General features: G+C 43.6%; 3 protein-coding genes across 3 annotated transcripts; 2 read left to right on the top strand and 1 right to left on the bottom strand.

Annotated features, from left to right (window-relative positions):
- Positions 811 to 13,862, bottom strand: LOC8083910. Its single transcript, XM_002463726.2, has 11 exons — positions 13,536 to 13,862; positions 13,289 to 13,422; positions 12,461 to 12,706; positions 11,783 to 12,010; positions 11,450 to 11,563; positions 9,578 to 10,067; positions 9,204 to 9,346; positions 5,258 to 5,837; positions 2,862 to 3,430; positions 1,477 to 1,584; positions 811 to 1,373 (listed from the first exon to the last, which is right to left on the bottom strand). The coding sequence occupies exons 2-11, from the start codon at positions 13,385 to 13,387 to the stop codon at positions 1,065 to 1,067; spliced, it is 2,886 nt and encodes a 961-aa protein (XP_002463771.2). The 5' UTR covers positions 13,388 to 13,422; positions 13,536 to 13,862; the 3' UTR covers positions 811 to 1,064.
- LOC8083911 (receptor kinase-like protein Xa21) lies at positions 4,806 to 8,534 on the top strand. The gene is made up of 2 exons (XM_021465952.1): positions 4,806 to 7,908; positions 8,012 to 8,534. The coding sequence occupies exons 1-2, from the start codon at positions 5,091 to 5,093 to the stop codon at positions 8,419 to 8,421; spliced, it is 3,228 nt and encodes a 1,075-aa protein (XP_021321627.1). The 5' UTR covers positions 4,806 to 5,090; the 3' UTR covers positions 8,422 to 8,534.
- LOC110430211 (dnaJ protein homolog) lies at positions 19,229 to 22,455 on the top strand. Its single transcript, XM_021447437.1, has 6 exons — positions 19,229 to 19,474; positions 20,595 to 20,763; positions 20,850 to 20,991; positions 21,087 to 21,363; positions 21,441 to 21,639; positions 21,979 to 22,455. Exons 1-6 carry the CDS (start codon positions 19,325 to 19,327, stop codon positions 22,296 to 22,298), a joined length of 1,257 nt encoding a protein of 418 aa, XP_021303112.1. The 5' UTR covers positions 19,229 to 19,324; the 3' UTR covers positions 22,299 to 22,455.

Here is a 26,184-nt window from a genome sequence, read left to right as displayed (position 1 = left end):
TTGTGCCCTGCCTCACGGAGAAGACGAGCACCATCGCTGTCGTATAGTGGAGAAAGAGTGACCGCAGCAAGGATGCGTCTGCGCCGCTGACTAGGGAGTTGGAGTTTGAAAGAGTTGTGTGATGTTTATATATATGACCCAGAATACATTCAATGGTCATGATCTATCCTTAAAGCATCAGACGATGGAAATAATCGTACCAGCCTATTAACCGTGCCGTGCCCGTGCCGGCACTGCGGGCCGAAGTTGCGGCCTAGGCACGGCACTACTACCGGACCGTGCCATGCCTAGACCGTGCTTTTTAGGCCTTGTTTAGTTCCCAAAATATTTTGCAAAATTTTTCGGATTCCCCGTCACATCGAATCTTTAGACGCATGCATGGAGTATTAAATATAGACGAAAATAAAAACTAATTGCACAGTTTGGTCGAAATTGACGAGACGAATCTTTTGACCCTAGTTAGTTCATAATTAGACAATATTTATCAAATACAAACAAAAATGTCACTATTCATATTTTCCAAAAAATTTTGGAAGTAAACAAGGCCTTAGTGTCGTGCTCGGACTAGCCCATCATATTAGTGCGAGATGAAAACCTATACTTGACGCAGTCTCACTCTCACCAGTCTTTCCTCCTATTTCCTCAGACAGTCAACCTCAAGCGCAAACGGGCCGGCCGCTGGCCCAATTCCTCTGATGATGTTATGTGTACGGCCGGAACGAGCCTACTCGCTTGAGCTTATCTGCTAATCATTCAATCACGATTTTTCAGACAAGCGAATAAGAACGGCACGAGTGGACTACCTATGAGTGGAGTCACGCAAAACTTACACCATCTCATTTGCATTATAAACTGCACATACTGACATACATAGGACTCATCTGATGATAGCCGTTATACACATACGTAGTTCTTCTGTCATCAGAAACAAAACTACGACAGAAGGAGTATTCACTAAGCATACTCTACACGATAACCATAGTCCATAGAACAGACAGAGCAAAAGCAAGCGTACAGTACAGAGCGACGACGTGGCAGCTCGCACTGGACGGGGCAGGCTCTAGCTAGAAGAAGCTGCTGAACTGGCTGGTGAGCGAGTCCTTGAGGTTGGAGAAGAGCCCGAACAGGGAGTACTGCCGGAGCTTGGACACCTCGTACCACGAGTTGAGCACGGCCTCGTGCTTGTCCGTTCCCGAGAACGCGAGCTGGATCCCAGGGTTGCAGTCCACCTGCCCGCCCTTGCCCTTGCAGCTCGTCGTCTTGATCGCGCAGCTGCTGTCCACGCACGCGAAGTCGGAGCGCCCCGAGCATGACGAGCACCCGCTGGGCTTCCAGAACAGGTTCTGGAGCGTGCCCTTCTGGAACTCCAGGACCTGAAATGCAGCAACAGGTGCCGGAGCTCCATCGGTTAACCAAGTTATATACATGTCCCTTTTAAGGGATGACTGCGAAGAACAGCAAAGGACGTGGACGCACCAGGGTAAAGCCTGTCACTGTGTACGAGGTGTTGGCGACGAACACCGGGGTTGACCTAGCTGCGTATTTCTTCCCGGCGAAAGCCACCATGTACCCACCAGAAGAAGACTGGAACAGGGTGAAAGGGTTGTGCGTTAGTCACTAGATGTGATTCAATTCGATCATTATTCATCATTCAAGAAGAGAACAAGCAACCGCAGTTTGATAATTCTACTCACATACTTAATAGAAAATTAAAGGCACAAACCTGGAACAATCATTCCATGGTGATTGCCAGTTTAGAACTACACAAAGCCAATTGCTTCAAGAGAGGCTGTGTTTTCCCTGGTGGTCATTATAGGGGGGAAACAAATGCAGCAGTTTTTTCATCCATTTCTGGTTGTCTCCACTGTTGATCATGGTGTACTAAATTTTAATGCCTTGAGTCCATTGTTTTGGAATACGCATGTTGTGATAAATCACTGAAGAAAATTTGCACAGCTGTTGTTGAAAAGAAAAGGCACTGCCACACATACTAGTATAGACGTAAAGAAGGGGATGTCTTCAACATTTTTTTTTAGATGCAGAACCTATGGCGTTCACTTAAGAGGGAGAAGGTGGGCGATAAGCAACCCTCCCGCAATCCCGACACTGGTGAAATATTGGGTGGCGCGAAAGTCTTCAATCATGAAGATCAGCAAATTTATAGTCATTCAAAATTTGCACTACTATTGCAGATAAAAATTATAGAAACCCACCAGCTCCAACCAATTCCTCGAAATCAATTAGTAAGTAGAATTGCAGAACAGGGACATTCCAAATTTGTGAGGGCAGCACGCTCATAAACTTCCGAATAAATTGCATCGTGAATGCTAACAACCCAACACTTGGACCACACAACTACACGAGGCGTGTCCCAGCTTCGAAGGACAGTTCGCCCTACCCCTGTTCAGCTACACAAATGCATCCAAAAGTGGCACTGTCTCAATACGTCGATGGGACAAGAACGTCCAGCTCCCTCAACGATTTGGCTTAACCCCTCCAAGCTGGCCGTGGTCACCGACGATTGTTGACCAGTTCTTCGTTCTCTGCCTAACTTATTAAGGAACTAATAAGCACTGTACTCAGGTTTTTGTTTGCTGTTAGGAAATACTATCCCATTAACCTAAATTTATTTTCCTAGCAGAGCCAATACCATTCGCAAATTAATTTATTTGTCTGTATATAGATAAGAAAAGGAAATTAATGATAAATCACTTATGCGATGAGGTCAAAATACTCGATTAACTAGGGTTCGTCATATGCGTTCATATGCCATCCATAATTCGTATAACACCTCGCGCAACTTTTGGCAATTAAACACGGAATCCACAAGCAGTTAATGATGGCGATCGAGGGAGACTCACCGGGTCGAAGGAAGAGGAGTTGACGGTGAGGAGCGAAATCTCGTCGACCTGGGGGCGGTAGAGCGCGAGCTGCGCGCGGTTGGCGAGCCCGAGGCGGCTGTCGCAGGGGGAGAGCTGCACGCCGCCGGAGAAGAAGGAGTCGCGCCCGGAGAAGACCACCCCGAAGGTGAACCCGTCGCCGCGCTGCACCGACGCGTCCGCGCACGGATCGTAGACGCCGTTGTGGTCGTCGCCCGCGGCTACGGAAGCGAGCAGGAGCACGGCGGCCGCCGCCGCCGCCAGGGCCGGCACCGACACGCGCCTCGACGACGTCGCCGCCATAGCGCGAAACTGGGGGCGTTCTCGCCTCGGGCGCGACGGACGAGGTCGTTGACGAGAGTGGGAGGTTACGTTCCGGTTTGGTTCGTTACAAAGACGCGTCGTGGAGGCAAGGAATAAAGGGACGGCTTCCTCTTGGGCCTGGGCAGCCCATTTCCGTTTGCCAGCCCAGCATTTACACATTTTTTTATTTATTTTTTTCAAATTCACAAAAGCATTGGATATCATTAGAACACCCGTAATGTTATAGTCTTATAAGGTAGTTATTAGCTCTAAGCTAACTTCTTCAATAATATCAACTTTTAGCATATAGTTCATAACATAGATCTACGTTACACCTCATATAATCTTGAAAACGTATGAGCCTAGCTCTTAATCAAGAATTAACTTCTCAGTCTCTTTCATTAAAATATATATATAATACTTAGAGCTAGTTTATAAATCACCAATTACAAATGCCCTTATATTAAAAAGGTAGATTTATAAAGTTACAAGCGGGGTCACCGCCGGCAGGAATGAACTTTGTCGCTACATTTTGACTTTAACAAACCAGGGCTATCGCCTAACACCTAAGCTACCTTCCGGCTAAAGCGGCCAACCCGTTGGCGCCGGCTTCGATCTATATTACTAATAAACAATCGGTTCACTTTCACTCCCACAAGTTTCTTAATCTTACCTCTTAGACTAATACTATAAGGATGGTTAGTTCTTAAGAATGTTTGGCCCATTGAATGGTCGTTTTGCACAAAGGAATTCAAAAGGTAATATTAAAAGTTTGTTCGCTTGTTTTATAAGCCGTACTTTTTCTGTTAGTCAATTATGTTTTTTTCTCACAATAAATCGGCGAATAATATTTTTCGCTATGACTTTTCAGATCACCGAACAGACCCTAAAACCTATATTAACAAATAAGAAGCTTCTTTTTTCTACATAAGTCGATACGAACATAAACTGGATCAATGAATTAGCAAAACGTACTCTTTCATACTTTTTTTCAACACATCGTACTAATGTATAGTTGTTTAGAGCTCAGGTAAAAGTCCACAAATCATATTCTACTTGATCATCACCATATTCCTACAGTACTATTACTGTCAGGGTAGGGCATGTTTCATGTTTGAATCTTGATGATAGCGGCTAGCACGCTAAAATTAACAAACATGGATCTAAACAACACATGCTAATAAATCACCTTTTCACCTTTGAATCTATTACCATCTCTTATCAATTAAAATGTTGCTATTAGACGAAATAGTTATTAGCACACTAAAAACTAGGGCCTTGTTTAGATCTAAAAAGATTTGGGATTTGACATTGTAGCAGTTTCGTTTTTATTTGACAAACATTATCTAATCATGAAGGAATTAGGTTTAAAAGATTCGTCTCGCAATTTACAGGTAAATTGCATAGTTTTTGTTTTTATTTATATTTAATATTCTATGCATGTGTCGTAAAATTTGATTTGACAAAAAAATCTTGAATTTTTTTTTAAGGTAAACAAGGCCTAGCAAGATAGGAAAGGAAAACAGCGACATATGGGCCAATGGATTGATCACATCCATGGCCCCAGATCCAACTGGCTGTGTTTCAATTTCACCCCGAAAGCGGAACGCGGAAAGAAAAAGGGTAGAGGAAGCTTCAGGGAAAGCGGGCTCTCACCCGAACAGAGGTCGTGCGTCAGTTCTGCTCCGAGCGTGCCAAACAGGATTCCGGGTCGCGATTCGCTAGTCGCTTCTACAGCGGGTTCACTGGTTCTGTTCATGGACAAGGGAGTCAACACTCTAAGACAGTGACAGACACAGCGAGTCCTCGTTCCTGAATTTTGATTTCAGACGAGATGATGATACGGCGTCGCGCGTCCTAGGAATAGGATGGGCCAAGCAGAGGCAAGAACCAGCCAGCCAGCCAGCCATGCTGCAGCTCCATGCGAGGGCAGCTCAAATGCTGCTGCTTCTCTACGCCATGGCGGGTAGGCGTGCAGTTGCCACGGCAGCCGCGCCGCCGTCGACTGGCCAAGAAAGCGACGAGCGCGCGCTCCTAGATTTCAAGGCAAAGGCGGCGTCCGGAGCCTCGCTCGCCTCCTGGTCTCGGAACGGCAGCGGCAGCTACTGCAGCTGGGAGGGCGTGAGGTGCGGCGGCCAGAGACACCCACGGAGGGTGGTCGCTCTCGACCTGCAATCCCAGGGGCTCGCCGGCACCATCTCCCCCGCCATCGGCAACCTCACCTTCCTCCGGTCCCTCAACCTGAGCCTCAACGCCCTCCGCGGCGACATCCCGCCGACCATCGGCTCCCTCCGCCGCCTCTGGTATCTTGATCTGGCGGACAACTCGCTCGCCGGCGAGATCCCGGGCAACATCAGCCGCTGCGTCCGTCTCGAGGTCATGGACGTCAGTGGCAACAGGGGGCTGCGAGGAAGAATACCTGCCGAGATCGGCGACATGCTGACGGTGCTCAGAGTTCTCCGTCTTGCCAACAACAGCATCACCGGAACCATCCCTGCGTCGCTCGGGAACCTCTCCCGGCTGGAGGACCTGTCCCTGGCGATCAACCACATAGAGGGGCCGATCCCCGCGGGCATCGGGGGAAACCCACACCTCAGGAGCCTTCAGCTCTCCATGAACAACCTCTCGGGAACGTTTCCTCCTTCCCTGTACAACCTGTCATCGCTCAAGCTACTTTCCATGGCGGAGAACGAGCTGCACGGTCGTCTCCCTCAAGATTTCGGAACAACCCTTGGCAGCAGCATGCGGTTCTTTGCGCTTGGAGGTAACCGGTTCACGGGAGCCATCCCCACATCTCTCACTAATCTCTCCAATCTCCAAGTTTTTGACGTGTCCGTCAATGAGTTCAGTGGAGTCGTCCCTTCTGCGCTAGGCAGACTGCAGCAACTTGAATGGTTCAACCTGGACAACAACATGTTCCAGGCATACAGTGAGCAAGATTGGGCATTCGTTACTTCGCTCACAAATTGTAGCGCGCTGCAAGTACTAGAATTGGGATGGAATAGTAGGTTTGCAGGGGAACTACCAAATTCATTGGCTAATTTGTCCACGACTCTCCAGGAGCTACTGATTTTCTCCAACAGTATATCTGGTGCCATCCCAACTGACATTGGAAATCTGGTAGGCCTTCAGCAGCTTATGCTTGGAGAGAACTTGCTCACTGGGGCCATTCCAGTAAGCATAGGCAAGCTCACACAGCTGAACAAGCTGTTTCTGAGTTACAACAACTTGTCAGGAAGCATCCCGTCATCCATCGGAAACCTCACTGGTCTAGTTAACCTCATTGTCAAAGCCAACAGCCTGGAGGGATCGATTCCAGCAAGCATGGGGAATCTGAAGAAACTGTCGGTACTAGATTTGTCTAGCAACAACCTTAGTGGGGTGATCCCAAGAGAGGTTATGAACCTACCATCACTGTCACTGTATTTGGATTTGTCTGATAACTTGCTGGAGGGACCTCTTCCGTCAGAGGTTGGTAACTTTGTGAATCTTGGAGTGCTCTCTCTATCGAGAAACCGACTGTCTGGTATGATACCTGATGCCATCAGCAACTGCGTAGTACTAGAAATCCTCCTAATGGATGGCAATTTATTACAAGGAAACATCCCTCCTGTTTTCGGTGACATGAAAGGGCTTACTTTACTGAACTTGACAAGCAATAAGCTGAATGGAAGCATTCCTGGGGACCTAGGGGATATTACCAATTTGCAGCAGCTATACCTTGCCCACAATAACCTATCAGGACAAATTCCACAGCTCCTAGGTAATCAAACATCACTGGTCCGTCTCGACCTGTCCTTCAACAATTTACAAGGTGAAGTACCACAGGACGGAGTTTTCCAGAATCTAACTGGACTATCAATAGTTGGAAACGATAAGTTATGCGGTGGAATGCCACAGCTTCATCTGCCAAAGTGCCCAGACTCTGCTGCAAGGAACAATAAGAAAACCACGTCAACGTTGCTTAGAATAGCATTGCCGACAGTAGGAGCTATCCTGGTTTTACTTTCAGTGCTTTCATTAGCCGCGTTCCTTTACAGAAGGTCTATGGCAATGGCAGCAACCCAGCAGCTGGAAGAAAACCTACCACCTCGTTTCACTGATATAGAGCTTCCAATGGTTTCATATGATGAGATACTCAAAGGAACCGATGGGTTCTCAGAATCCAATCTCCTAGGACAAGGAAGATATGGGTCCGTATACAGTGGCACCTTAAAAAATGGACGTGTTTCTGTAGCTATCAAAGTATTTAATCTTCAGCAATCAGGATCATACAAAAGTTTCCAGACTGAGTGTGAGGCACTGCGAAGAGTTAGGCACCGATGCCTTGTAAAGATCATCACATGCTGTTCGAGCATCGACCACCAAGGTAAAGACTTCAGGGCTCTAGTATTCGAGCTTATGCCAAATGGAAACTTAGATAGCTGGATCCATTCAGATTCAGATTTGGAAAGCCAGAGAAAAAATGCAGCAACACTGACATTAGAGCAGAGGTTAGATATCGCCGTTGACATCACAGATGCATTGGACTACCTCCATAATGGCTGCCATCCAATGATCATCCACTGCGATCTCAAGCCCAGCAACATTCTTCTTACCCAGGACATGAGGGCTTGTGTTGGAGATTTTGGCATCGCTAGAATTCTAAATGAAGCTGCAAAAGAAACTTGTGTGAATTCCAATAGTACCATCGGCGTAAGAGGCTCTATCGGATACGTTGCTCCAGGTAATTCAATATGCATCCTGTGATGTCTAGCTACTTCACTGCCTTATCAGATTCAACTAGCTATACATAGCTGTTTATTCTCGTTACAATTAATCTGTTGCAGAATATGGAGAAGGGCTTGGAGTATCAACTCACGGTGATGTTTACAGCCTTGGCATCGTTTTGATCGAGATGTTTACACGAAGGCGCCCAACAGACGACATGTTCAGGGACGGGTTAAACCTGCATTACTTTGTTGAGGCAGCTGCACTTCCTGGTCAGGTGATGGAGATAGCAGATTCCAGAATCTGGTTGTATGACCAAGCAAAAAATAGCAATGGCACGAGAGATATTTCCAGAACCAGGGAATGCTTGGCTGCTATTATCCAGCTTGGTGTGCTGTGCTCAAAGCAATCACCCAAAGATCGTCTGTCAATAAGCGATGCCGCTGTAGAGGTGCATAATATCAGAGATACATATCTCAGTAACATGGGGATGAAACATCATAAGTACGTGAAAGAAATAAGTGTCTAAGTTGTACTGTATAATCACAAAAAAAGTAAATTGCACAGAAGAGATCTGGCTTGAGCTTTTACATATTCTTTTTTTTACGATTATTACGAAATAAATAGCAGAAAGTCTACCTTTCAAACTGGGCCTTAAGTATCGCCGACGCAATTCCATGTCGTTGCACCTTCTTTGTGATGGACAGGCATTGCCGGCTGCTGCCATGTTGGAGCTCGGCAAGGATAAGAACCCCTTTAGAGCGCAGGATTTACTAAAGGTCCTTTAGAATACAGGATTTTCATAGGTATCATGCAAGAATTTTATAGGAATCAATTTACTTGCACAGAAAAAAAAATGATTCATGAAATTTTTCCGTGCTCCAGAGGGAGCCTAAAGCATGAGTAATCGGTCGCCAGATACAAATTTAAATCTATATATATAACAACACGGCAATACCATGTCCACAAAACAGTTCAATGGATTTATCTCGCTTAACCTTCCAAGTTACAACTATACCAATACCATACACCAACAACACATAATAAGTACACCGTTCGACCACAGAAATTTACATCTCCTAGCAAGAACTTACAAATACAACAATACAACCAAAGGTAACCTCACCATATATGGACACGCATCTGGTTTTATCTCATGAAATGAGCATAGCGCGCACCGCAAGGGCATGCCCAGATATTCTGTGTCTCCGCCAGTACAACATGGATGTTACATGCAGTCATGCAGATAAGAACGGCATCCAGCAGCTCAGTGCAATCCATGGCGATGTTCAAGCATCACATGCCCTCTCAAGTCTCTAGCTCAACTCTAGTGGGAACTGGATCAATGGAACTGGCAAGATGGTGCCTTGACCCCAGTATTTGGGAATCTTTTGTGGCCTTCAGGGATCGGTTAACCGTGCCTTTCTTTGTCAGGTGTTTGCCAGCTTCTGAACCTGGTAATTTGCCAATAGCAATTCAATGGATTTGAATATTTTATTTAAGCAGCTGTGTAAAGAAGCGTATCCCATGCATGAAAGCTAAATTCTACTCCAAGTTGCCTAGTGTCTATGAGGATCTAAACAACACAGATGCCATATGCTGATACGTATAACAAGAAATGTCTTCTAAATCTTCATATAAAAGAAGCTCATGCTAGAAGTAGTGCAGGTGGTATGTAGACTTACCAATGCCAGGCAAGGAGAATCTTTTATGAACTTGACAATCCAAGTCCCCAGTCCTCTCTTTTGAATTAATATTGGAAGTCCTCTCCCTTGGGTTACTAGTGGACCGCACAACAAGTACAGAAGGACGAGATGAAGCTTCCTCAGCGCCTTCTCTGGGTAAAACCTTCAGTCTAGATTTAGCTGATGCCGAACCACTGGATCGGTTTGTCGAGGAGCCACCACCCTCTGAGTTTGATGGGAAGACCTTCTGGTTCAATGTGTTTGATTGAAGGGTTGAATCATGCTTTTTAACAGGTTTTCTGCATGGGGTCTTCGTTGCACTTATGTCAGGTTGCCTGGTTTCATTAACTACAAAAATCCCATCTGCAGCGTAAGTGCCAAGGAACCGACTCTCCCAAGGCCGAACAGCCATCCATCTCTCTAGCCAATTCCAGCCCCAGCTGTTCTTGTCAGGTTCAAATGATGCAGCTTGTCTTGAACTTGCTTGCCACTGAAATAGGAGGGGAACAAGTTAAGAATTTCGAATACCAGGATTTGAAAGGCTTACTAACCTTGCACAGTGGATTCCTTTTTATTGTTTTTTATCAGATGAAGGTAATTTCAATTCTTGGATGTGCTTTCGCTCCCAGCCCCCCAGGGAGGACCAAAGCACAAATCTTTCATTTTTCCTTCCGAGTATAGGTCTCATGTTATTTACAGAATGTAATTATTCTACCATGAGCTGACCAAACAGAATGATTTGCAAAAGATGAGGATCTTAATTGTCAAGCTAGCATACAGGGAAGAACAACTTCAATTGTTCCCCAAGAAAGGAAGACTTAGTCAAACAATAGCAAGCATCCGAGCCTGGCTAAGATTAGACCTGGTCAAGGATAGCCAGGCAAGCATAAGGCAAGTTCATGGTGTTTAGTTGTATGGTTAAACCTGACAAGCTAGGATCATGTTTGGTTGGGTGCTCTGCATGAACTCAGCTAACATGCAGGACATCAAGGAGTCGGCATGGAATAAAAAAGCACTAACGTTTCCAACCCAATCAAAGAGGATAATGGTGGCGTAAGGATCAGATCACCAAACGCTTTTTTTTAAGTCATTCTATCTTTGGAAAATCACTTGATCCTTGTACTAACAGTAAACCATTACCAGACTGCAGGGCTAGCTAGCTCATCGACCTAGCAAACTTACCACGCCAAAAGCTGAACTAAGCTACCAATGGAGACCAACTACCTACTATGCATCGAGTTCTCACTTTTTTTTCTTCTACCAAAGCACCAAGACCAATCGATCCATTGGTCGTGTGCACGCAGGCCGGCGCCAACCATGTGCGGCACTCTTTTTCACCGGAGCTGGACAGCCTATGCCTGGTCCTTGCCCTGCAGCGCCGCTTTGCGGCAAGGCAGCACAGGCCGAGTACGACTGCAGCAATGAAAGACCAAGACACAGAGGCAGATGGGGCAGTGCGAGGGATATGAGTGCCGGTGACAAGGAAGAAGCTTGACCAAGCTGTTCACGTCATCTGCCCCGGCAGTGAAGAAGCAGAAGATGAGGGGAATGGGAAGGGAGGGGTAGCCAAAGCCTAGCTAACCTTAGTCGCCCGATTCTGTGAGCCAGGGATAGACAGGCTATCTCAGTACGGATGGCTTACGGAGTTATGTAGCCTGGCTCTGACACGGATGAACCAAACAAACCGGCCCATGCCGATCTGGTCTAAACATAACGCAGACCAAGGAATGAGGGGAAACGAAACACCCCCTTAGACTAGAACAGGTTTTACGCATTACAGTATATTATTATATTCACTCTTTATTACTTCAGTGATCTTATTACTAGAATAACAGTTTATGCATATGTTGGTGTAGAAGCAGGATAAACTACCTGATGAGCTAGAGCATAGGCCATGGCTCGCTCCCGTTTAGCTGCTGCTTCCTGCCTCTTTAGAAGTTTTGCTTGGATATCTTCCACAGAACCGATACTATCACACCAGCCATCCTGCATTTTAAGACAATGGTAAAAGTTCACAAACAAACCAGAACATTGTACTGCAATGCCAGTTATTTCCTAGCGAAAAGAACAATATGGTAATTTGTAAACAAATCATGAAACAGCCTTTTGCAAACAATTTTTGAAATAGTATCATCATATATAACTATCAGCCAAATAAATGACAAGATAATAGGATGCCTTGTTTATTAAACTTGTGCATCTCACCTCAATTTCTCTAACACGTGCCTCAATCGTGTGCTCTGGTGAAGTATTTTGCTGGTCAGTCTGGTTTTCCAAAGCCATGCGAACTCGCCTTGCTCTAACACGGGCCTGAACTCTGACCAAAGCTTGCATACAGCGGAGTGTCGTGGCAGCTTGCTTTCTTACTATATGACCCCTTACAAGGGCTTGAAGCCTAACCAGCCCTTTTAAAGCTCGACGGGCTCTCCTAGCCTGAAGAAGGAACACAAGTGGGAACTATAAAGAACTAAAGTATTAAGTGAGAATGATTGTAAATTACTCATTTTGTTTCCACAATTTCTATTTTTTTCCTTGGTACAGAAAACTTATACTGCCAACTTCCGCAGTTGCATATGGTAATATACAATCAGATCATGAACAAACAGATTTAAAGCATCACTACAGGAGCACAGGGTACCCTGAATGGACATAGAGGTATAGGACATAAGATTAGCTGAATTACTTTTGCACTAGGAAATGAAAATTGCATTGGCATTAGCTACGAACAGAATTGAGTTTAAATTAAAAAAAAAAAGAGGTGTTTGAGCATAAGAATGCTTATTCAAGTTCGTTGAGATATTAGAGCTGAAAACATTTTCAAGAGTCCACACTTGCATGAATTGATTCAGTAAATGGAATCCAGAGGACAACATGAATGCATACCAGGAATGCTCTAAATGCTGTCTGAATAATCGTAGCAGCCCAGATCTCTTCCAGTTCCTCTTCGGTTTGAGACAGTGGCACATGAGCTGAATCACAAGTGGGTTCCAAGCATGAAGGTGCATTAGAATCAACTTCAGGTGGATCATTTCCATAAGGAACCTCTGGAATTTCTTCTTGTGCAGCAATGCTGCTGTCTTCTTGAGAGCGCTGATTCTGAAAATGAAACTGATCGGCAACATCGCCTTTCTGCAGTTTCCCCAGTTGGCAACTCATAAGCAAAATGATGCATACGCATAAGTCATAACAGGTTAATGAGGGAAGTATGGCACAAATATTATGTCCTCCATATGTATATCAGAAGGCAAGCTTTGGCGTTACTAAGTTATGTCCATCAGTTAATTTGAAGCTCTTGTGATTGCATAATCACCAAGAATTTTTGTTCTCAGAATTCAAGAAGCACCAATGAAGTCAAGTATTTAAGCAAGCTTTGAACAAAGCAGGTAACAATTACCTGACAATACGCTCTTTGCAGTCCAAATCAAAACTAACACAAACAGTGCATAAAGAATTACCAAGTGCGATTCTGATTCAGCCAAGGATGGATAACTAACATTGATTAGTACACACCTAGGATTGTTGTCATGATATGGTCAAGAAGTCCAATTAAATAATTCACCCCTTTTCTGTTAACAATTTTAAGTGAATTAACTCGGATATGAAAAAATGATTCTTGCATCATCCACATAGGTAATGAATGCACCAACCACCAATTTAAAGAACCAAGATACGCCAGAACTGCATAATGATTGGAAGAAACCCGGCGCGTACCATTCGTCCAACATCTGCATCCTCCTTACGATGCTGCTGCTGCCGCTCCACCTTCCTCAACCCAACTAACGACTTGAGCCACCTCGCCGAGATGCCCATCGCGCCGCCACTCCGCCCGCCTCAACCGGAGTAACCTAAAGACGCAAATTTTCCGGGTTCCGTCAGCACCGGCACAAAACCGCAGCACAATCTCACAGGACGGAGGGAGAAAAGGAGTGGAAAAAGAACACTCTGAAAAGCGCATCACCAGATCAACGCCGGAAGAGAGACGGGGTCGCCTTGCCGGCCAGTAAGCGGCGCCGCTCGGCAAAGATTCCGGGAGCGCTTTGGTGGGTGGCAGGCGCGGTGCGCGATCCGGAGGCCGGAGGGGGCCGTGTTGAAGGAACCAAGGAAGGGTGGGCTCGGTGTATCACTAGTAGACGCCGTGGTGGTGGAACCAGGCGGCCATTACTGCCGCAGCAGTGACGCCGCTGTGCTCCTCTGCGTGCGCATTATTGCGCCCGCTGCCGCCTGCGTGGTGTGTTGCGGTTGCGGCGTGGCAACAGTCAACAGTGGCAACGGCACGGAGGAGAGAGAGACGGGGGCGGAAGGAAACAAACAAAGAAAGGACGGCGCTTTTCTCGCGTTTTCACTTTCTGCACCGCATGTCGGAGAGAGAAACCCCTTTTGTTGTTGCCGTTTTCCCCTCATCCTGTGGAGAAGTGGACTGGAAATTCAGGCGCCCTTTTTGCTGCGCTCCAAGAACCAGGACAAAATCACGCTGGGGTTCAGCGGATCGTGCACACCGTCACCTGAGGCCTTGTTTAGTTTGAAAAAAGTGCAAAAAAATTTCAAGATTTCCAGTCACATCGAATCTTACGACGCATGCATGGAGCATTAAATATGAACAAAAATAAAAATTAATTGCACAGTTTGTCTGTAATTTGTGAGACGAATCTTTTGAGCCTAGTTAGTTCATGATTAGATAATATTTGTCAAATACAAACGAAAGTGCTACAATATCCGAAGCTAAAAAATTTTTGTGAACTGAACAAGGCCTGAAAGCCGTCTCACTTTGCTGCGGATTTTTGCGAGTGGTTTCTTGTGAGATCATGGGAGGATCACGTGCGTAGACATTTTAAGGTTGTTTCTGAATTGTTAGTTCCAGTTGAGGACCTACATTGCTCTCTGCCACTGATGATAGAGCGCACTCATGGACCGGATGAAATGTGTGGTTCGTCTCGAGATTCCGCTTAGGAAATCATATGATTATTAACGTGCTATCAGCCTATCATACCACTATCAGTGCTCTGCTGCAGCTACTGAACAGTAACCGGGCAGTCAGCTACTGATAGGAAAAACGACAGATGCTCTTTCTCCCTCGGGAACAGGTGGTTGATTGAGCGCCATGCCACCATGTTACCTGTCCTTGTTAGTCCACGGCTGGTACAGTAGTGGTACTCCGTCATCATTCAGTGATCCCTCAAGTCTCGTTGGACGGCACAATTTGGTTTTTGGAGGTTGCCGGATTCAAATTTCTTGTCATGTTGATTGATGAAGCTGTCCATCGTTCTCGAAGTAAAAAATGTGGTCTGTAATTGAAATTTGTAAGATCCACCGGGACCAATTCAAAACAAAACTATAGGTGGTCTTCAACCTTAGCTATAGCCGGAAATTGATTTAGGAGGTGTTTGGGACTGCTCTGCTCCAGTTTTTGCAGCTCCGCTCCACGAACTCCACCATGGAGCAGCTCCACTGTGGAGTTTGTGGAGCAGGAGGTACTGTTTGGCACGCAGCCCTGCTCCAGCTTTAGGAATGAGTTGTTTTCATGCAAATTACCCATTATGCCCCTGATCAAAATTGCTCATGATATTTTCCGACCATAATAGAAATCAATATTTTTCGACCAAAATAGAAATCAAATGATGGAACATTAACAGAGACCATAATTAAAATACAAATAATTGTCCCATAAATTATAAATAATAGAAAATTAAACAAAGGTTATAATTCAAATAAATCAATACCTGCTCATCCTTCTTCTTTGTCGTTGGTGGACGTTTCCTTCTAGCGGCACCTTGTCCTCTGGTTCCCTGACCGCTAGCTCCCTGAACGGCACCAGCTTGCCTGCCGATGCCCTGGCCACTAGGGGCTTGTGTTGTCGCTCCAGTGCATGGCCACTGGCCAAACTCGGTAGTAGAACTCTAGCCATGATCACCAGGGCCACTGGCCAAGAGCCGTATGAGGCCAGCTGTGGCGACGGACCGTACGGGGCCTGCGGCGGCGTCGCGTCGTATCCTGCGCTCCCGCTTTTACAGAAACTAATCTCGTGATTAATGAGTGGCAGGGTGGGTAATTACTTCACAACTCCATGTGGGAGTATCAAACTCCAAAAACTGGAGTATCCCTTGAGGTACTCTAGGAAAAACATGGAGCTGGCCTCTAGCTCCACCTTTTTTGTGGAGCGGAGTTCGTAGAGCTAGACGTGTTTGGCAACCCAGAGCTGAAGCGGAGCTGCAAAAACGGGAGCGGAGCAGTCCCAAACACCCCCTTATACTCCGTTCTAAAAAAATGCAACTCTAAGTTTCAGACTAGTAAAAAATTTAAGATTGTCATATTTTATAGAAAAAATATTTATATTTATAAATATAATTAATATAAATATATTTTATAATCAATCTAATAACACTTATTTGATAGAATTGTTTAACTCTTTGAGAATTGCTTTTTTTAATGGAATGAGTACAAATATACTCCTCAAGCAATTCCATAGAATAGTAATCGACTTTGCTAATTATTCTTAAGGGCACTCACAATGCAGACTCTATCATAGAGTCTAAAGTTATTTATTACCTCGAATAATATGGACTTAGAGTCTAAATAAGACTTGGAGTCTTATTTTTCTACCTCTTCCTTCAATAAATATGTTGTCACATCAGCAAAATACTATAAATAATATGTAATTAATTGTCTTGGACTCTGTGATAGAGTCTTGCATTGTGAGTGCCCTAAGCAACACCATAGAATATACTCCTGTCCTAAAAAAGAGTGTCGCTATGAGGTTCTTACTAGTCAAATTTTCTTAAATTTGACTTGGTTTATAGAAAATATTAACAATATTTATGTCTCAAATTAAGTTTATTATTATAAAAGTATATCGAGTAATTTTATCTAATGATAGTAACTATGCACTATGAATATTTTTTTTTCTTTCTTATATATACTCAATTAAAGTTAAAACTGATTCACTTGTCCAAAAATAAGAATGACACTCTTTACGGGATAGATAGAGTATATGGTAAAATTGTCCTGCATAAAACATGGTGCACACTTTGTGGTATTGTACTCCTTCTGCCATGAAAAGGAAATACAATTCTAACATGTCACCGACTTAAACTTTTTTTGCATTTGATTATGTTTATATAGAATCAAAATTTAGATTTGTCGTGCCATACATTTCGATAATATATCTATTTGATTTGACGTCGTAACTATTGATATTTCTTCTACAAACTTGGGTCTTGTTTAGTTCACCCCAAAAATAAAAAAACTTTTCAACCAGTCACATAGAATCTTACGGCACATGCATGAAATATTAAATATAGATGAAAGTAAAAACTAATTACACGGTTTGCCTGTAAATCACGAGATGAATCTTTTGAGTCTGGTTAGTCCATGATTAGATAATATTTGTCAAATAAAAACGAAAATATTACAGTACCGAAATCTAAAATGTTTTTGAACTAAACAAGGCCTTGATTGAACTTTATGTAGTCAAACTAAAAATATATATTAGAGCTGACCGGAGTATACAGAGCAATAAAACACTACATATATACAGGGGCTTTTTAGTTATTTGCCACCACATGCCATCGGTATGGGTGGGTTCTTGTAGATTTGTCATTTCTAGCCCACATGTCAGTGACTCATATGGTCCCACATGTCATTGACACACATAGGGTTGGCACACTTAAGGATGGTAAATAAATAAAAAATCCATATATAGGATATATCACATGGTTTCTTGTACCTGAATCAATATAAATTTGTGTCACATATAGTAACCTATGATTTTATCGCATATGATACACTAATTACTAGTCAAGATTAAAAAAAAGCTGACAGTTAGCCGTTAGCGCATAAGGGAGAGTACCATCGTATTCATCCAGTTACAAGTAGATCATACGAGTATTTACAAAGCGGGAGGCAGTACTATTATATTACAGTATCTCCGAAAGGTCCTTAAATTAACTCTTTAATTTGTTTTTTAGCAAAAAAAAAGGAAAAAAGAGCTCCAATAATTTTTCTTTAGACACTTGGTAATTTTCTCCTCGATTCTCAGATACACATATACCTTCTATCTTTGCTATCCACTCAGGTGCCCTCTCACCGTAATTTTGCCTGGTACTCTGTTTGATGCCTGGTTTAGTTATCAAAAATTTTCAAAATTCTCTGTTATATCGAATATTTGGATGCATACATAACATATTAAATATAAACAAAAAAATAAAAACTAATTGTATAATTTATCTATAATTTGCGAGACGAATCTTTTAAACTCAGTTAGTCTATGATTGAACAATAAGTATTAAATACAAATAAAAGTGATATAGTAGCTAAAGCCAAAAAAACGCGAACTAAATGAGGCCTGGGTTTAGGAAGATAAACCATTAATGAAGAAAAGGTAAAATTAGAGAGAGTACTCGGCTGCACTGGTTGCCACTACGGCTGTTATGCCAGTCTCAGTGCACAGCCTCATACCATTGTTACCAAGACTATAAACTAGGTAACTGAGCCACATGAGTTACCAAGTCAGCAATTTTACTTATGTGACACCCTATTTAATGGCACTCACAATGCAGACTCTATCATAGAGTCTAAAGTTATTTATTACCTCGAACAATGTGGACTTAGAGTCTAAATAAGACTTGAAGTCTTGTTTTTTCTACCTCTTTCTTCAATAAATATGCTGCCACATCGGCAAAATACCATAAATAATATGTAATTAATTGTCTTGGACTCTGTGATAGAGTCTTGCATTGTGAGTGCCCTAAGGACACTCCCAATGCAGAAACTATCATGGTTTCTGTAGACATTAATTGCAGTGCCACATAAGCATTTTGCTGATGTGGCAATGTAGTTATTGAAGAGAGAGAGTAAAAATCATAGAAACTGGGTCTAAGATAGAAACCATGTCTACACAAAATCCAAGACATGAAGTGATATAATTGGCTAAGAATGGAGAGAGAATGAATGTGATTGGATATAAAAATATTCTATAGAAACTATCGAGCATAGTTTCTATATATAGTGTCTATAAAATTTAATGGGTATAGAAACTATACATAGTTTCTAGCATTGGGAGTGCCCTAATATGCATGACACTCTCATGAAACATGTATTAAAACTGACTTTATAGCCCTAGCCACGCCCCCTGAGTGGAGCCAAAGTTTTTTATTTTTTTACACTTCAGAAAAGTTAATAAAATATAATTACATAAAAAAGACTTTAAATGTTGTAGTGGACTGAGGTTTTGTTTAGTTTTCTTTTCGTCTTATTTTTTTTTTAAAAAAGTCACGAACTAACCCAGGCCAAAGCGTCTTTGGCCACCACCTCTTTCATCAAAACGGGGATCCTTCGAGTTTCCAAATCCACTCCAAATCCCAAACGTGCGGAACTCCTCATCGGACGGCTCGCTTCCCTCCAGCCCGGACCCGGGACCCAGGGGCCCGGACCCGACGACCCACAGCCACGCAAGAATCGAGTCGCGTCAACACGCGCTCCTCCCCGTAGCCCCGCCCGCCCACGGCCCCCCCTCCTCGCCCTTTCGCAGGAAGACACCGGAAGCATCTGGAAGCTGCGGCCGAGACCGCCCGATCCGCATCCGACGGGCCGCGCGCCACCCGCCCCCGCCTCCTGCAGCTTCGAGAGTATTCACTCCCCACCACCCGTCCCGACGATATAACTACCCCCGGCCCCCGCGCTCTCTCCTCCTCACAAACTTCTCCCGGCACGACACCACGCTTCCCATCGGATCGAACAGCTAGGGTTTCGGAGATGTTTGGGCGCGCGCCGAAGAAGAGCGACAACACCCGGTACTACGAGATCCTCGGCGTCTCCAAGGACGCCTCCCAGGATGACCTCAAGAAGGCCTACCGCAAGGCCGCCATCAAGAACCACCCCGATAAGGGCGGGGATCCCGAGAAGGTGAGTGCACCGGCTCGTCTCGTCCGCGTCTGTCTGGCTCCGATCTGTCCGCGGCGGGGAGTAGTAGGCGGGTTGTCGGGTTTGCGGCGTGGCTGGGACGTTTTGGCTAGGTCGATTCCCTTTGGTGCTGGTGCTTGTGGGTTGGGGCGGTTGATTGGATCTGAGGAGGCGTGGAATTAGTAGATGGGTTTGATGGTTGGGGCTGGTGGAGGGATTCGTATGGGAAAGTAGGTAGATGTTGCATGGGAACTGTTAGAATTATTAGTTGCATGGAAACTGATAGAATTATGGAAACAGTTACGATTATTAGCTGCTACTAGACGCATCAAGAGCTGTTCATGCCCCTGGATTAGTCTCTCTATGTGGTTTTGATCTGATAATTAATAATTAGTTATTCAAAAGCTTGTTGATCATGCCGCAAGCCTTCCTTGGTCTGCTAGTATCGTGGCTATATAGTTTTATTTTACTGATACCGTTTTAGTCTTGTTGGACCTGCCTGTTGTTGTGTAGTAGATGGTTGGTTCACTAGTATAATGGTCAAGCTGTAGTTTTTGATGAAAAAAAAATGTGAAATTGATTGGCAAGATTACCTGAGAAACGAGGGACATGCTTGGTTCAGTTTCCCTGACCTGAATACTGTAGTGTGCTACTGTTTCAGAAAAAATTGATGCACCGATTTGAATCCTAAAATTGTTAGATGAATGTGCTGATCCTAAAAATGCTCCACTTATTGAATCGTGAGCCTTAGGTGATGCTCTGATCCTGAAAAATGTGAATATGCACATTCTGCTTATGAATTATCTATCTATATACAGTATGGCCACTTGTCTGCTCTGAAGTCTGGTCTGACTCTTTAAAATGATTTATGAATTATCTATATATAGTATGGTCACTTGTCTGCTCTGTAGTCTGGTCTGATTCTTTAGAATGATTTATACCATTTGTTCTCATTCAATTAGCATTGCTATGATGGTGAGCTTGATAGAACCAGTGGCGTGTAGGTCATTTTGCCTATCTGCATTAATATGGCGATGTTTGGTTGTAAAGCTGTATGAATGGTTGAATGGAGCTGTTGATATCTGATTGAGATGAAAGCTAAAATTTCATGCTTTTATTTCAGTTCAAGGAGCTAGCTCAGGCTTATGAGGTCCTCAGTGATCCTGAAAAGCGAGAGATTTATGATCAGTATGGTGAGGATGCCCTCAAGGAGGGAATGGGAGGCGGTGGAGGGATGCACGATCCCTTTGACATATTCCAGTCATTCTTTGGCGGTGGGAGCCCTTTTGGAGGTATGTTACGAAACAAAAACTGATGCAATGCCATTGAATTGAGAATTGCCTACATAGTGGCTCACCCTGTATGTACTTGTGCAAAGGTGGTGGCAGCAGTAGGGGCAGAAGGCAGCGAAGGGGAGAGGATGTGGTTCATCCTCTGAAGGTTTCTCTGGAGGATTTGTACAATGGCACATCAAAGAAGCTCTCTCTGTCCCGCAATGTTCTCTGCTCCAAGTGCAATGGGTAGGTCATCTGGATCCATAATGAGGATGCCAAAACCCCAATTATGTTTTATAGATTAGATTTTCAGGATCTCATGGTGTGCTGTAATCATGCAGTAAGGGCTCAAAGTCTGGAGCTTCGTCGAGGTGTGCTGGTTGCCAAGGTTCTGGCTTTAAGGTCCAAATCAGGCAGTTGGGACCTGGAATGATTCAGCAAATGCAGCATCCTTGCAACGAGTGCAAGGGTTCTGGAGAGACCATCAACGACAAGGACAGATGCCCACAATGCAAGGGTGATAAAGTTGTGCAGGAGAAGAAGGTTCTTGAAGTGGTAGTAGAGAAAGGTATGCAGAATGGGCAGAAGATCACATTCCCTGGTGAAGCTGACGAAGCGGTATGTCTTGTCAATCTGTCAGTTTTGGGTTCTTATTAATTATCTTAGGGTCCTAACTATCTTGTGCTTGTGTGCAGCCTGACACTGTCACTGGAGATATCATCTTTGTTCTCCAGCAGAAGGAGCATCCCAAGTTCAAGAGGAAGGGCGATGACCTCTTCTACGAGCACACCCTGACCTTGACTGAATCTCTGTGTGGCTTCCAGTTTGTTTTGACACACCTGGATAACAGGCAGCTGCTAATCAAATCAAACCCTGGCGAAGTTGTGAAGCCTGGTGGGTGTTCTGAACATGAAAAGATAGCATTGAGCACATGAGGCCATGTTTAGTTCACCCCGAAATCCAAAAAGTTTTCAAGATTCTCTGTCACATCGAATCTTGCGGCACATGCATGAAGCATTAAATATAGACGAAAACAAAAACTAATCATACAGTTTGACTGTAAATCACGAGACGAATCTTTTGACTCTAGTTAGTCTATAATTGGATAATATTTACCACAAACAAACGAAAGTGCTACAGTTGCGAAAACTTTTCAGTTTTCGGAACTAAACAAGGCCTGATTCTGCCTTGTTCCTTTGGCCAATGCTCACTGTTTATTTATAATTTGTGCAGATTCTTTCAAGGCGATCAACGATGAAGGCATGCCCATGTACCAGAGGCCCTTCATGAAGGGCAAGCTGTACATCCACTTCTCGGTGGATTTCCCGGACTCGTTGAGCCTGGAGCAGTGCAAGGCGCTGGAGGCTGTGCTCCCACCCAAGCCGGTGTCGCAGTACACTGACATGGAGCTGGACGAGTGCGAGGAGACGATGCCGTATGACGTGAACATCGAGGAGGAGATGCGGAGGCGGCAGCAGCAGCACCAGGAGGCATACGACGAGGACGAGGATATGCCGGGCGGTGCGCAGAGGGTGCAGTGCGCCCAGCAGTAGTTGCCTGCTATCAGTAGTAGCAGTGATAATGTTTGACGGTGGCGGCAAATTTGTTGTTTCGCATTGTGCGACTACTGTTGGGTCAAGTTTTCCCTCGCATTTAATGTCACAACACTTCGGTTACAAAAATGCAGTATTCATCAATCCGTTAGCAGAAGTTCTGTGATGGTTTTTTTTTAAGCAGAAGTTCTGTGATGTTTTGCGGTGCAGGATCTGTTAAGGCCCTGAGATGAAAATTTTTTGGGTGTCGATGTCGGGAAGGATTTTTAAAAATTAATAAAAAGCAAATTACATAGCTCGTCAGGAAACTGAGACAAATCTATTAAGTATAATTAATCTATCATTAGCACATGTAGGTTACTGTAAGTACTTAAGGCTAATCATGGAGTAACTAGGCTTAAAAAATTCGTCTCGCGATTTTCAACCAATCTGTGTAATTAGTTTATTTTTTTATCTATATTTAATGTTTCATATATGTGTCCAAAGATTCGATAGAATGGATGAAAATTTTTTGGATGAGTAACTAAACAGGGCCTAAGTATGCCAAGGAGAAAAGACAGCCACATAGCTTGACTTTAGAATACAAATTTAGTTTCTAAGAAATTACTTGTAATTTCAAGAGTTATTTATTTTAGAAGGAAAAACAGAGAAACAGCCAAAAATGCTTACTCTAGGATCCTTTGGGTTCCTTTTCATAGCTTGGGTGTATCATACTACTGCTTCATGGTATTTCTTATGCTTAAACAATTCAAGCCTACAATTCACACCAGGATCAGAGATGCGGTGACTACTGGTGGTGACTACTGGTGAGATTGCTATGACGCCTACAATTTTGACCATGGGAAATATTTTAATTTGCTTTGTTTACATGAAAAGGGTGTACCTTGGCAGCGGCAGCTGAAGGTCACCCTTTGGATGGATCCTCCTCACCTCTCCATCAAGCTGTTGTGGGGGTCTTGATGCAAAATATATTGTTAGAATAATAACATTAAAGAAAGCTGGTTGCTCCTACTGCATCATCTGGTTGTCTGGCACAAGATCACATAACACATAAGTTTGATGGAGGCAGTCTAGTATCTGACTCTTTGATGACTAGAATTCAACAAATTTACACATTAGATCAATTCATGTGCTGCATCAATGTTTACCTGCAAATTATCTCAATGTTGACGTACAATTCACACATATATCTCTAAATTCATAACCAAATTATCCCAATATTGACGTGCCACAAAGGTCACTAATCTTGTTTGCCATCTCCTTTTCAACATTCTTGATGCTGATCTTGTTTTCCATCTCCAACATTCTTTGATGCTGGTGGAATATGGTAGCAGGTGTTGTTGGGCTTGGTGGACGACTTCCAACTTGGGTAACAGTAACTGAAGCCCATAGCTGTTGTTTGCTTAACCTGCAACATAGTGCACATAAAAGAAACAATAAAAGAAATATAACACCAAGTTAGGAAGGATGAAGAGCAGAAGGGCTAGGAACATTCAGTGTAAAGCACACATCTCTGCAGGCGTAGATCCGATAAAGGACATGGGTGTGCACATGTACACATGATAATCTTTGAAAAAGATCGAAGTTAGCAAGCATAATATATGTACACCTTTGTAATTAGATAAGATCCGAATAAAACTAGAGGGTTCAACATGAAGAGAAGGGGTTGGCACACCTGGTGGTTCTCCTCGCCTGAAAAGTGTCAGGTTAAGATCCAACAAAAGGCCTAATGAAGAAATAAGCACCTGGTATAGTGCGGCTGCCTAGTCGTTCACCAAGAGAGAGAAGCAGGCACCCTGAATTAGAGAAGAAAGGGTAGCGATGAGCAACAACATAGGCGATGGTGGGGGTAGGCCCAAGATTCAGCATCCTCATCTTCTACGTTTGTTAATACTCCCTCTGTCCCCCAAATACTGCTATTTCTAGCAGATTTCAGACAGATTAGTGTGACAAACAAAAGACCATTCTACCCTCAATTAATTTGGGTTCCACCATTTAATCATGAACGTTAAGCCATGGTTCTCTGGTTCCAACGAGCTGCATTTAATGCCAACTAAACAGACTCAAACAATTACCATGCGTCAAAGTACTACTCCCTAGAATAAATTAAATGGGCTGGTGGACTGAGTATGCTAGTAGAAATAGCAGTATTTGTGGACAAATTTTTCTCCTAGAAATAGCAGTATTTAGGGACGGAGGGAGTAAAAGGTCATGAGGGCCAAACTGAACTAAAAAAAAGTGCGACCCATGCTGCTCAACCAAAGCGCATATGAGTTCATTCCATACCTGAAATATTTTTTAGATAAAGGAATCAAAACATTCCGGCCTTCACAATCACAAGTGATTGCTTAAGACCAAACCTTACAAGAGTGGGGCATAGCCCCGAGCCCGCTAAGCAGGGATTTCAGTTTAATCACCTGGAACCTTACAATAAAGATGGGACACAGCCCAAAGTTCACCTCAGTGATCAAACTAAACGGAAGCCTAACAAAACAAAAACAGTGACCAACTGGGACCTTAAGCCACATCCAATCAGCTAACTGAAACAAAATCAACCAACTGATTCCACCTCCATAGCCTTCTAGAACTTCACCAGGAACCTCAACAGTGTAGAGTCACTCCTTCCAGATGTCTGCAGCCAGCTTCTATTGTTCTAACACATAAGATAAAAAAGGACAAAGAGTCCACACCTCCATTGATCATGGACCAACCAGAACTAAACACCCAACACCAGCGAAAAGCAGATCAAGACAGCCAAGCATTAAACTCCTAATCTCTTTAAGTTCTTCCACTCATTGGACCCAAAAAACTGCAGCGCCAAGCTCTCTAAACACTTGCATCCCTCCTTCAGACTTCTTCTCTCTTCCTCTTTAGACAACAGTGACCAATGTCTGATCCAAAAAGTTCCCCTGAAGATTACCTGCAAAGGAGAGTTAGTAACTGATTTTTGGAATACTGCATCATTTCTATTCAACCAAAGGACCCAACAGAAGGCCGCAACTCCCACTATAATTTGTTTCCTTAGCCCTGGAGCAAATCTCCTTATCCAGGAACCAAACATATGTGAAGTACTTTTTAGCGGTTGAAAGTTAAAGGTGATAAACAATGCATTCCATACAAATCTAGCCACACGAAAATTGAAAAAAGGTGTTGAATATTTTCATTCAAGCCACAGAAATCACACTTAGGATCCCCTTTCCATTTTCTCTTTATTAAATTATCCATTGTTAAAATTACCCCTCTTTTTAAGTACCAAAGGAAAATTTTTATTTTTAATGGCAGCTTTGCTTTCCAAAACACCTCCTTAACTGGCATTTGCTCTCTTTTCATGATCTCTCTATACATTGACTGTGTAGAAAAAATCCCATTTTTCTTTATCTGCCAAACAAAAATATCCTTATCATTGTTTAGATTGACTGGTAGCACCAGCGAGACTAGCTTAAGCCACTCTTTGAGTCTATCTCCCACAATTCCCCATCTGAACGAGACATTTAACGGGGTCGAGTTAACAACGCTAGCAACTGACACCCCCTTTTTTCTTACTATCCTGTACAAATCTGGGAACAACCGTTTTAACAGTTGCTGCTCAACCCAGACGTCTTCCCAAAATCTAGTTTGGTGGCCATCATTGACTCTAAACCTTCCATGCTGTAACAATAAGTCTTTTACCTCCATTAAACCTGACCAAAAATGAGAAACTCCGGGGCGTTTTCCTATCTGAGATAAGCACTTGTCCTTGATGTATTTCTTTTTAATTATCTCTTGCCATAAACCGTCTTCATTAAAAAGCTTGAACAACCATTTACTAAGTAAACACTGATTCTGAACTTCCAAGTCTAGTATCCCGAGTCTCCCCATGCACCTTGGTTTACAGAGAATACTCCAT

Source organism: Sorghum bicolor, chromosome 1 (assembly GCF_000003195.3).
Source record: "Sorghum bicolor cultivar BTx623 chromosome 1, Sorghum_bicolor_NCBIv3, whole genome shotgun sequence".
In the NCBI taxonomy this organism is placed as follows: Eukaryota; Viridiplantae; Streptophyta; class Magnoliopsida; order Poales; family Poaceae; genus Sorghum; species Sorghum bicolor.
The sequence above is the reverse complement of the archived record's forward strand: the minus strand, read 5'-3'. Positions and strand labels throughout refer to the sequence as shown.